This window comes from Ahaetulla prasina, chromosome 6, assembly GCF_028640845.1.
Source record: "Ahaetulla prasina isolate Xishuangbanna chromosome 6, ASM2864084v1, whole genome shotgun sequence".
Lineage (NCBI taxonomy): Eukaryota > Metazoa > Chordata > Lepidosauria > Squamata > Colubridae > Ahaetulla > Ahaetulla prasina.
The window spans coordinates 24,578,883-24,591,776 of NC_080544.1; the positions used below are offsets into that span (position 1 = coordinate 24,578,883).

At 44.4% G+C, this 12,894-nt stretch overlaps 1 protein-coding gene across 5 annotated transcripts in view; it reads right to left on the minus strand.

The window, feature by feature from the left end:
* PALD1 (phosphatase domain containing paladin 1) overlaps positions 1-12,894 on the minus strand; it is a 167,722-nt gene that overhangs the window by 68,467 nt on the left and 86,361 nt on the right. For all 5 annotated transcript variants that reach the window (XM_058188758.1, XM_058188760.1, XM_058188761.1 and 2 more), the window contains exons 12-16: positions 12,173-12,307; positions 10,987-11,103; positions 8,425-8,604; positions 4,517-4,714; positions 703-843 (exon numbers count right to left, since the gene is read on the minus strand). In XM_058188758.1, the coding sequence (XP_058044741.1) occupies positions 703-843; positions 4,517-4,714; positions 8,425-8,604; positions 10,987-11,103; positions 12,173-12,307 (771 nt within the window). The remainder of the gene's footprint in view (positions 1-702; positions 844-4,516; positions 4,715-8,424; positions 8,605-10,986; positions 11,104-12,172; positions 12,308-12,894) is intronic.

Sequence of the window (12,894 nt, forward strand, 5' to 3'; positions counted from 1 at the left end):
CAGTGAAAATGGAGCTCGGGAGGGCTGTGCGTGGCCCTCCTGAGCGTTGTGACTCCAGCCCCCGAACCTGGCCCCATGCCCGAAAGTGACTTCCAGCTCCAGGAGCCAGAACCAGACCAGTCGGAGGATGTAATGAGGCCATCATCCCCTGATTCCTCCCTTCCCCAGGCTACGCCTTCAGACCCAGCTGATAATAATAACAATCAAGCTTGGATTGACCCGCGCTTCAGAAGATTAGAGAGGCGGCATCATCAAAGGGAAGGGTGGGGCAGGAGCCCCACCCTACAGGATATATAAGGAGCTTTGGGACTGCCCTCATTCCATGGGAAGCAAAAATTAGCTGAACCATTTCAAAGAGAGCTGAAAGTCTTACTCCATGAGTCATTTGTTTGAACTTTGGCAGGCAGCTGTGATTTCTCTGCCAGGACTGATAAGAGCCATGAATCCACTGGCTGAAGGCCAGCTCATTGCTCCGAAGTGGGGAAGGAGACAGAACACTGAGCTCCATTTTCACTGGCAGAGCACTTGGGCCACCACAGGCATCTCCAACACAAGTGACATTGAGCTGGCCACGCCCACCCTGGCCACGCCCACTCGGCTCCCTGAGGTCAAACACAATCCTGATGCAGACCTCAATGAAGCCGAGTTTGACACCCCTGCTCTAGACTGTGCAGCCCACTGCCTCTCCAAAAGAGCACATACATTGAAATGCCAAAGGATGAGGACAGCAATAACCATGGCAGTTGTAGTTCGTCCTCTGCCACTGTGACAGTTGAACACAAAGGCTGTGTGGGAGTCTTCAGCCAACGCGCCCTTCATGGCTTCCAGCATCTGATCAAAGTCCTAAGGACACAAACCAAAGATGTCATGAGAAAATCACTCTCTTTTTTTCAGATGGCAAAATGACAAGTTTTAACTTCCGAGCCACTTAAATGGATCCTCCAAAAGTTGAGAAGAGTTTGCTGGTTTTTTTGCCAGTTTCCCTACAAAAAAGGCCCATTCAAATGAGTAGTTTCACTTAATGATATGGGGGGGAGGGGGGAAAGTTAGAACATTACCTCTGCTCATATGGATGCTTGACTTGTGGCTATAATGACTTGTGACCGTATTTTTAGTCTTAGTAATGGTGATAAATTGAGGACTACCCGTAATTATTTATTGACTGTACATGTTCTTTAAAACTTGACCTGAAGTATAAATGATGTCCATAGCTCCCAGTTATAAAGAAATGTAATAATCTTTCCTTCTTCTTGGTTCTGTTTTTATACTGAAATATTTCAGAATAATATTTTATATACATATGTATATGTATATAAATATATATATAAAGGTAAAGATAAAGGTTCCCCTCGCACGTATGTGCTAGTCGTTGCCGACTTTAGGGGGCGGTGCTCATCTCCGTTTCAAAGCCGAAGAGCCAGCACTGTCCGAAGACGTCTCTGTGGTCATGTGGCCGGCATGACTCAACGCCAAAGGCACATGGAACGCTGTTACCTTTCCACCAAAGGTGGTCCCTATTTTTTCTACTTGCATTTTTATGTGCTTTCGAAACTGCTAGGTTGGCAGAAGCTGGGACAAGTAACGGGAGCTCACCCCGTTACACGGCAGCACTAGGTATTCGAACCGCTGAGCTGCCAACCTTTCGATCGACAAACACAACGTCCTAGCCCCTGAGCCACCGCATCCCTAAAATATATTAAGCCTTATGGGAGGGGCCAGTCATCTCTTGGCCCTACTCCCAAGTCATCCTCTTTGCCTGAGCTGCTCTTGCCTTCTGGCAGCTCTTTTTACTACCGGTTCTGTGGGTGTGGCTTGGTGGGCGTGGCTTGGTGGGCATGGCAGGGGAACGATACTATAAAATCTCCATTCCCTCCCCAATCCAGGAGAAAGTTACTGCAAAATCCCCATTTCCTCCCGATCAGCTGGGACTTGGAAGGCAGAGATGGGGGCGTGGCCAATCAGAATTTTTACTATCAGCTATCCGAATTACTCAAAATTTCTGCTACCAGTTCTCCAGAACTAGTCAGAACCTGCTGAAACCCACTTCTGATACATACGTGTTTCCCCAAAAATAAGACCCTGTCTTATATATATATATATATATATATATATTTGCCACCAAAAAAAGGAATAAGGTCTTATTTTTTTGGGCGGGGGGAAACTGACTCACCTCACTTGGGCGCATCGCTCCCGGCCTCCTTTTCTCTGTCAGAGGCTTTCAGGAGCTTTATTATCGGCTACAAAGGCCTTTAGGAAACCCTTGGTGGCTGCAGAAGAAATGGGCTGAGGTGTGTGAGGCCTAGCTGCAACTATCCAAAGGTAAGTAGTAGGGCAGCTCCACCACCCCGTCCCCACCCTAGCTTAAGTGTACCCTGGAGTGGGCGGGGTCATAATTAGGGCTTATTTTGGGAGGTAGAGCTTATATTGGGCTCACGTGAAAAAAGCAAGCTAGGACTTACTTTCTGAGTAAGTCATATTATCGGAAAAACATATACGTATATGTATGTATACCGTATATACTCGAATATAAGCCGATCCGAGTATAAGCCGAGGTCCCCAATTTTACCCCAAAAACTGGGGTAAACTGGGGACTCGAGTATAAGCCGAGGGTGGGAAATGAGGCACCTACCGGTCGGCGAAACCCTCCCTCCCTCGGCCGAGAAGGCTGGCGGCTCCCCCGCCCCGCCCTCTCACTGCACCGGCAGGGCTTCCCCGCGCTAAAGCAAAAGCCCGCCAAGTTCGCGCCGGCCGGTATAATGTGAAAAAAAGGAAAAGAAAAAAAAACTCGAGTATAAGCCGTATATACTCGAGTATAAGCCGAGGGGACGTTTTTCAGCACAAAAAACGTGCTGAAAAACTCGGCTTATACTCGAGTATATACGGTATATATAATACTATATACTATAATATTTCATATTTCAAATAATATTTCCTATTCTGAAATATTATCATTAGTATGTATGCGTATAATAAGATACAGGAACAGATTAACAGAGTTGGAAGGGACCTTGCTGGTCATCTAGTCCAACCCGCTGTCCAATCAGGAGACCCTACAACTGCCTCTACCTAGGATTGAACTCGCAACCTCTTGATTGTGAGGCAAGAGCTCCACCTCTAGGCCACCAAGTCTTGTCTATCTAGATCACACAGATATTGGTGGACATATAATTTCAATTAACAATCATTTGTTAATCATGTCAAAGCAGCCCCTTCAATTTACTTTTATAGGACAGAAAATTATTTCAATTGTCAATGCCTATTATAACAAATGATGGATTGCACATACATTAAGCTTCTCTGACTGTTGATTATTGATTTGCAAGGCATTCAATTTCCTTCAAATTGGGCTAGTTTCTTAATACTTCCTACCTATTTATGTTCATGAAGATGGGTTACTTAAACATCTTCTCATCGTTCCCATCACCCATCTCCTTCCACTTATGACTGTAACTTTGTTGCTTGTATCCTTACGATTTATACTGATATTGACTGTTTCCTGATTGCTTATTTGTAGCCTATGACTATCATTAAGTGTTAAATTTGTACCCTATGACTATCATTAAGTGTTGTAAGTGTTGTACTTTGATGAATGTATCTTTTCTTTTATGTACACTGAGAACATATGCACCAAAACAAATTCCTTGTGTGTCCAATCACACTTGGCCAATAAAAATTCTATTCTATTCTATTCTATTCTATTCTATTCTATTCTATTCTATTCTATTCTATTCTATTCTACATGAAGCAGCACCAGCTGAAGTGTCAGAATCAAAATTTGGACCTGAAGTTGCTGAAGTGAGATAAATGTACCCAAGTGTTAAATAAAAATGGGCATACTAGCAATATTCAAATAAAACACGCAGGACCTATCTTTTTTTCTGAGGCACTAAAGTAACAACAGAAGACTGCCATGTGCTTATACTACTAGCAGCAGTGGTCATAATTGATTCTATTTATAGAGTATTTATGCCTAACCTTGTCTCTCCTTTTTCTCACACGCATAGATACAGCCAAACAATGTCAAGAAAGACTAAAATATAGAATGGGAAACTTGCCAAATGCAGCTTTTCACCTACCCTCAGCAGAAGCAGCAGTGGTGGTATTCAGCTGGTTCAGACCGGTTCGGGCAAACGGGTTGTTAAATTACCTCCTCCCTATCAAAGTGGAAAATGGGAAACGGAGCGGCCGATGCAAGGGAAGGAGAAGGCCGCTTTCCTTCTTTCTTCTCCCTGCTCTTCCTCCTCCTCTCATGCCGGCCGTTCCGTTTCCCATTTTTCCATTGCAGCGCAGCGCCCAGGATCCACTTTGATAGCTGGGTGGGTGTAATTTAACAACCGGGTTCATCCAGGGTCAGGTTGGTTGTTGTGGGAGGCTCGTCCCACATGTGCAGCAGAGCTGGAGAACGGGGGTGGGGCACACCTCCCACGACAGCCAACCTGACTCTGGGCGAACCGGTTGTTAAATTATTTGAATCCCACCACTGAGCAGAAGTGACGCTTCTAAGGTGTTTGCTTACCTTCTCCTTCAGGCCACAAAAATCTGGAACCGGAATCCGTTTGTAGGCCAGACCTTGGCAATTGCTTTTGTGCTGGTTAAATATCTCCTGCATGGTTAAGCATGATTTCAACACTTTCATCTGTTTCTCTTGTTCCAAATAAACCTCAATCCGTTTCTGGGATTTCAACAGATCATTCTTCAAGACAGATTCCAGTTTCTGAAGCAGTGTCAGAGAAACAAGGGAGTCACTCATCTCTTTCAGTTCTATCTTCAAGAAGTTTAATCTTCTCTCACCCGATGCCTTCCCCCCCCCTCAGATAGGTTGCAATACAATGCCCATCTTTCCATCATGAAAGGAATTATAGAAACACATCTGGAGGGAACCAGGTTGGAGAGTACCTGATACACAGTAGCACAGTGGTTCTCAACCTTTATACTGCTGCAACCCCTTTAATACAATTCCCCACGATGTGGCGACCCCAACCGTAAAATTATTTTTTTTAGGCAGCGATCTCAGTGCGCCTCAGCAGCCGCAGAAGGGGGGGAAAAGTGGCAAACTGTTTTTTTTTAAATTTATCACGCCTGAAGCCGTATTGGCTAGCGATCTGAACTGCTTGCGATTGCCTTGAGGACGGAGACATTAAAGCGGAGACTCCTCCCCTATTAAATTTATGGCGTCTGAAGCCAGATTAGGCTAGTGATTGGGAGTGATTGCAGCTGGCTTGAGAGGGAGACATCAGAGCAAAGATTTCTCTCTTTTTTAATTCATCGCGCCTGAAGCCGAATTTGGCTAGCGATTTGAAGAGCCTGCAGCTGGCTTGTGGAGTCAACCATTGGAGCGCGATTCTTCGACTCACAAGTATACTTCCCATATTTCCGATGGTCTTAGGCGACCCCTGGCAAATTGTCATTCGACCCCCAATGGGGTCGCGACCCACAGGTTGAGAACCACTGCGAGTAGCAGAAAACCCAACTATTTACAGAAGCAACTAGCCGGTTGGGTATTTCTCTGTTATGCCTACTAGGCTTTCTTACAATGTGTAAATTAAGGCAAAACAATTCATTGGAGGAAAAAAATGCTGCATAAATTTATAAGGCAAAAAGCCTCATTCCTGCCTTATATATATATATATATATATATATATATATATATATATATATATATATATATATATATATATATATATATTTATTTATTTATATATATATATATATATATATATATATATTTATTTATTTATTTATTTCTAGAATTTGTCAAATAAAAACGAGGACAAGAATAAAAGAATAAAAATACAGTGACAGGGGATGATAGGCACGTTAGTGCACTTATGCACGCCCCCTCTACTACCATTAAGTATGATGCAAGGTCCAAGGAAATCAATTAGTGGCTGAAATATATAGAACCTCTGTAAATCTACAGAATTAGTGTTTCTAACAAAAGCTCATATATACATCAACTCAGTGGTAAAATCTAAAATTTGTTGCTACCTGTTCTGTGGGTGTGGCTGTAATGTGACTGGGTGGGAGTGCCCAACTTTTTTTTTTTTTTTTACTTTTAAAAGCATTTTTTCTACAACCTCTTCGGCCGAAATTCAGCTTTTCCAGAGCATTGACCTGACAAGCGTGTGTGCGATGTTTCCACGCACTCGGTGCCAAAAAGGTTCGCCATCACAGATCTCTGCCATGGAACAGACCCACAATTCATGAACAGATTGTCAAAGATCATATTGCTTCAGAGGTCACATGCTGTGATAGAAATTATACCAATCACCTACTGAGTGATGTATTTAATTTCTTTTACTAGGAGTGTGTTATTATTACTTTATGCCATGAATCAACAAGAGTCTGTGGGACAGCAGCAGGTGCAAACTGAATACGGGTAAGCCTCAACTTGCAATCATTCATTGCAATGCTCTCTACATGGGGCTCCCCTTGAAGAGGACCCGGAGGCTTCAACTGGTCCAGAATGTGGCTGCGTGGGTGATAGAGGGAGCACCTCGTGGCTCCCGTGTGACACCTCTCCTGCGCAGTCTGCACTGGCTCCCAGTGATCTTCTGGGTCCAATTCAAGGTGCTTGTTATCACCTTCAAAGCACTCCATGGTTTAGGACCAGGGTATTTACGGGACCGCCTACTGCCACCAGTGGCCTCACACCGACCAGTGCGCTCTCACAGAGAGGGCCTCCTCCGGATACCGTCAGCCAAACAATGTCGGCTGGCGACCTCCGGGGGAGGGCCTTCTCTGTGGGGGCTCCCGCCCTCTGGAACGAGCTGCCTCCGGGGCTTCATCAACTCCCCGACCTCCGGACCTTCCGCCGCGAGCTGAAGACACTGTTGTTTCGACGTGCAGGACTAGCTTGAACATAGTTTTAATCTACGGTTTTTAAATTAGGGGTTTTAAACGGGGTTTTAAATTGTATTTACATTTTTAGGCCATTATCGAATCAGTTTTTTAAATAGTTTTTAATTTGTATTGTATGTATTTTGTCTTTTACTGGCTGTGAACCGCCCTGAGTCCTTCGGGAGAAGGGTGGTATACAAATATAATAAATTATTATTATTATTATTATTATTATTATTATTATTATTATTATTATTATTATTATTATTATTATTATTATTATTTAGCAACCGTCTGAAATTAGAATGGACCGCAAAAGTGACTTACAACTGGTCCTTGCACTTACAGCCATGGCAGCATCCCCAATAGGCGTGTGATCAAAATTGGTGCACTTGGCAACAGGCATGTACTGATATCAGCATCCCTGTGTCATGTGATCACTATCTGTCACTTTTCCCAGCTGGCTTCTGAGATGCAAAGTCAATGGGGAAAGCCAGATTTGACTAACAAACACCTGATTCATTTAATAATTGCAGTGATTCACTTAACAACCCTGGCATAAAGGTTGTAAAATCAGGCACAGCTCACGTAACAGCAACCTTGCTCAGCAATGGAAATTCTTGTCCCCATTGTGGTTGTAGGTTGAGAACTAGCCATAAATAAGTACATTCTACAGGAAGAATATATCCTGTACCCATTTTAAAAATAGAAAAACATTTTCCAGTTCATTTTAGGTTTAAAACATTGTTGATGGTGACAGGCACACTCATGTGGACATGAGAAAAACGGTTATATCAAGAAATAAATATCACAAGCTGCTTTATTTATCTTCTTTAAATATGGAACTCATCCAATTGATATATTAAGACTATAAAATGTGGAAGAGGAAAAATCAGTAATTTTGGATTTTTCTCTTCCACCTTTTACTTGCAGGAGAGTAAGTACAAGGAAATGTTTTTTTTTTCAACTGGGAAATTATTCAGGAGAACACAAACAAAGCATGAGTAACTCCTACCTAGTAACTCCTACCTAGTAACTCCTACCTAATGGGATGCGGTGGCTCAGGGGCTAGGATGTTGAGCTTGTTGATCGAAAGGTCAGCAGTTCGGCGGTTCGAATCCCTAGTGCTACCATGTAACAGAGTGAGCTCCCGTTACTTGTCTCAGCTTCTGCCAACCTAGCAGTTTCGAAAGCACGTAAAAATGCAAGTAGAAAAAATAGGGACCACCTTTGGCGGGAAGGTAACAGTGTTCCGTGCGCCTTTGGTATTGAGTCATACCGGCCACATGATGACGGAGACATCTTCGGACAGCGCTGGCTCTTTGGCTTTGAAACGGAGATAAGCACCACCCCCTAGAGTCAGCAATGACTAGCACGTATGTGCGAGGGGAACCTTAACCTTTACCTTTACCTTAACTCCTACCTACTAAAGCTCATTCTCCATCACTACACCATCTCCACAGCCCATCCCTGAATTCATTCTCACTGGCTATGCTATCAAGACCTCTGTGGATAGTAAGAAATTTGCTAGTAGCACAAGTAGGCGGAGGAATCAACTGAAAGTTCAAGTATCCAAGGTCTTACCTCTAGTTGTTCTGATGATGCTACAGGTATTGTTATTTGCTGTTCCAGATTGCCAATTTCCCGTAGGGTATAGGTTTGCTCATTCTCTTCTAGAACTATATCTTCACGGAGATTAATCCATAAGATGTGAGAATGCTTCCTCTTTGCATCTGTCAGGTAGTTCAAGACATTCCCAATTGCCTAAAGAGAAGAACACTCTTTAGGCAAAAGAAAACCAGAGAAATTATCTACAAAGATCTACAGATGATAAGCCTTGTGTTCCTATCCCTTAGGCCAGTGATGGCTAACCTTTTTGCCATCGCGTGCCAGGAGAGGGGGGGTTTGCACATAAGTGTGCCCACACCCATAATTCTATGTGCTCCACCCCCGTGCGTGCGACCCCCCCTCCCCCTCCCCCGCTCCTGGCATGCGAGACCCAGTAGGCCCATTTTTCTCTCTCACCTGGCTCCAGAGCCTATCTAGGAGTCTGGGGGGGTGGGGGCAAAAGAGCCTTCCCCATGCCCCCGGAGGCCAAAAATGGCCCCTTTGCCAATTTCCAGTGGGACCGGAAGGCCCATTTTTTGTTGTCCCCAGCCTCCAGGGCCTCTCTAGGAGTCTGTGGAGGGCAAAAACAGCCAGGTGGGACCGGAAGTTGGCAAATGGGCTTTTTCAGCCTCTGGAGTACCTCTGGGGGGATGAGGGAGGCTGTTTTTGCCCTCCACAGAGTCCTAGAGAGGCCCTGGAGTTCTGGGGACAGCAAAAAACAGGCCTTCTGGTCCTACCCGAAGTTGGCAAACAGGCCATTTTTGGCTTCCGAAGGACCTCTGTGGGGTGGGGAAGGCTGTTTTTGGGGGGCCCCAGACTCCTAGAGAGGCTCTGGAGCCAGGCGAGAGAGAAAAATGGGCCTTCCACACCACTCCCTGAGGCCCTCTGGAGGCAGGAAACAGCCTGGTTCCCTATTTCTGGTGGGCCCAGAAGGTCCGAAAATCAGTTGGTGGAGCTGAGCTCACGTGCCCACTGATATGGCTACATGTGCCACCTGTGGCATGCATGCCATATAGGTTCACCATCACGGCCTTAGGCTATTACAAATAAATCAAATCAATAAATCAAAGAACTATAGAGATCCCCTTCAGCTGCGGTTGTTTTTTTCATACTTTTGGGACTAAGAATTCTGATAATGGCCAAGTCAGTAGGGGAAAAAAATATGACTTTCAAAAATTCCACAATTCTTTTCAAGGAGTATCACAGAGAAGTATTTTAATGAAAAAACTTCTATTTTATTGATTCTGCTAGATTCCATTGGGAGAGGAGGGGAGGGGAGGGGGGAATAGAATAGAATAGAATAGAATTCTTTATTGGCCAAATGTGATTGGACACACAAGGAATTTGACTCTGGTGCATTTATTTATTTATTTATTTAATTTATTTGTTCGCACTTTTATACCGCCCTATCTCCCTAGCATAAGCTTTGAGTGTACATACATAAGTTCTCAGTGTACGTACAAACAACAAAGTGGTAGTAATAGATCATAAATCATGACACAATCATAAATCATAAGAAACAGGAAGTGCTAAATCATAAGATACCAATTGAAGAAGGTAATAGGAACCTGAGAAGAAGAGAAAGATGAGAAGATGAGAAGGATAATAGCTATACACCCTACTACATGGTTGGATATCTTTAGACATAGGACAGTGCTGTGGGAATTAGGTGTTTAGAAGACTGATGGCATGGGTGAAAAACTTTGTGTCTCTTTGTGTCTGGTTGTTTTGGTATGCAATATCCCACAGCAGTATCCTGAGGGAAGGACTTGAAACCACTTTTGTCCAGGATGTATTTTCTCAGCCCTCTTTCTGACTCATGCAGTATACAGGTCCTAAGCAGAAGGTACTGTTCTGTCCCCCCACCGCAGTCCGGGAGGCACGAGAAATGACTCAATTAGCTGGCAATTGAGTCCACGGCAGCTATCAGCTCTGGCAGCAACCCAGCGAGCGTCTGCCAAGGTTTTTCTGTTATCTTTCTTGATGCCGGCGTGTCAACTAGGAAGTCAGGAATAAATAGCACTTCAGCTCAAGTTCTCTTGAGGCAGTTTGATTTGTTCATCACGAAGCAGTATAGCAGCCCTCCTGCTTTTATACCCTGTGGGGTATGGCTCCGTGACTCAGCACTTTCTAGGCCTGCCCCACCCCTGCTTCTGTTGTTCCCGCCTCTCTTGTCTACGAAACCTGGGATCTAACCAGGACTGATTGTCCTCAGCTGGGTCTGGAAGCGTTTCCTGGGCAAGGGGAGATACAGGAGACAGAGGCCTTGTCATCTCTTCCACCTGGCCTGCCTCTGGCTCCTGGAGCTGAGCCAGGGAAGCTGGCCCTGCAGAAGGGAGCCCTGACGGCCCTTCCCCTCACTCACTCTCTGGCAGGGGGCCAGACCCAGGGGGTGGGGCTGGAGCCACAAACAGGTAGGCTGGTTGCAATTAAGTACCAAATTGGAAAATCTAGAAGCATTAGTATAGCTTCCAGTTTGGGAATCAGATTTGAATTGACCCGGTCCCAGCAAAATCTCTTTATGGAAACCACACTTACCTTGGAGTTGGGCTGAGCCATTCCATATACAGGCATTTTAGGAACCCTACGGAAGTTGGCCACATTCATGTCTTTGACGGTACTAAGAACATCTGGAGAAAACCGCTCATCCACAACCTACAGCACAGTGATAAACGTATCAAGCCTTTGTTCATTTTACATATAAACTGAATATCTATTATTTCTATCATGGAAAAGTTCTCTTTCATCCAAAGCAAATTCTAAAGGAAGGATAGTAACAGCTATGGTTATATGAAAGGGGGGAAAAAACCCTGTTGTTTTGAGATACACAAGCTTATTGTGTTCACCGCAGACGATCATGGAAGAAGTAAGCTACGTATGCAAAGTACCGTATTTTTCAGAGTATAAGACACACTTTTTTCACCTAAAAGAGGTGAATGTAGCCCTGCACACTCCCACCCTTTGGCCTCTGCCCCCCAGCAATTTGCCTCCTTGCAGCAAACAGCCTGTTTCAGTTTCAGTTTCAGCACAGCCTAATTAACACAAGCAGCTGATTGTCTGTTGGATCGGCCTCCTGAAGATCAGATGTTTTAGGCTGCAGGGATTGCCGTTACCTATTGCCAACTCCGTACGCCCCATTTTCAGCCTCCGCATCCCATTTTCGGCTTCCATGAAGCCCATTTTCCGCCCATTCTGATCCCCACTGCCTGGAACGAGTGGAAAAAGGGGCACACGGAGGCCAAAAACAGGGCATGTGGAGGCATGTGGAGGCAGCAATAGGGATCCCAATAGATCTTTGGGAGGCTGATCTAACTGATAATCAGCTGCTTGTGCTAATCAGGCTGTACTGAAGCTGAAATGGACTGTTTGCTATTTGCTGCAAGGAGGCAAATTGCTGGGAGGCAGAGGCAGATTTTTTTTTCTTGTTTTCCTCCCCAAAAAAGGTAGCTGTGTCTTTTAGTCCGGAGCGTCTTATACTCTGAAAAATATGGTAAATGCAGGGGAGAATCTTAAGAACTTGACTTTAGAGAAGATTACAAATTAATATCAAGGCAACTGAGAGGAACAAACAATCCTAGCTCTGAACTAAGATCAACCTCAGCAACAAGAATATTGCTATAATAGTCTATTAACTGTACTGTTTAGCACAATGACTCTCACGCTGTGAAAGGAACACTAAGAAAGAAATCGAAAAGATTAAGAAGATACAACACAGGGCACTCACCAGGACCCGTACTCCTTTAGTTATGTGTTCTGCTGTGATTGTAAGTTCTGACAGATTCATGTTGGCTTGAAGTCTATACAGCTCAGGGTGCCTGCAGATCCATTTACTGAAACTGAGAGCAAAAGCCAAGGGATACTGCCAGCCCAGAAGAAAAAAGAAAAGGACAATTTCAGGAACAGGAAATTGGATTCCAGGAATTGTACTTGTCATAACTTCAACTCATCAAAAGATCTGGTTTTCAGGCCACTGAGGTGCATCTATTTATTTATTTATTCATTCATTCATTTGGTTTCTATAACTGCCCATTTCAGTCACTGACTCTGATTGCAATTCAAATAATATATTATAGTTAAAACAACAGAAGACAATATGGTAAAGGTTCCCCTCGCACATATGTTCTAGTCGTTCTCGACTCTAGGGGGCGGTGCTCATTTCGATTTCAAAGCTGAAGGGCCAGCGCTGTCCGAAGACGTCTCCGTGGTCATGTGGCCGGCATGACTAAATGCCAAAGGCTCACGGAACGCTGTTACCTTCCCACCAAAGGTGGTCCCTACTTTTCTACTTGCGTTTTTTACGTGCTTTCAAACTGCTAGGTTGGCAGAAGCTGGGACAAGTAACGGGAGCTCACCCCATTATGCGGCACTAGGGATTCGAACTGCTGAACTTTTGATTGACAAGCTCAGTGTCTTAGCCACTGAGCCACCGCGTCCCTTCAAAACAAT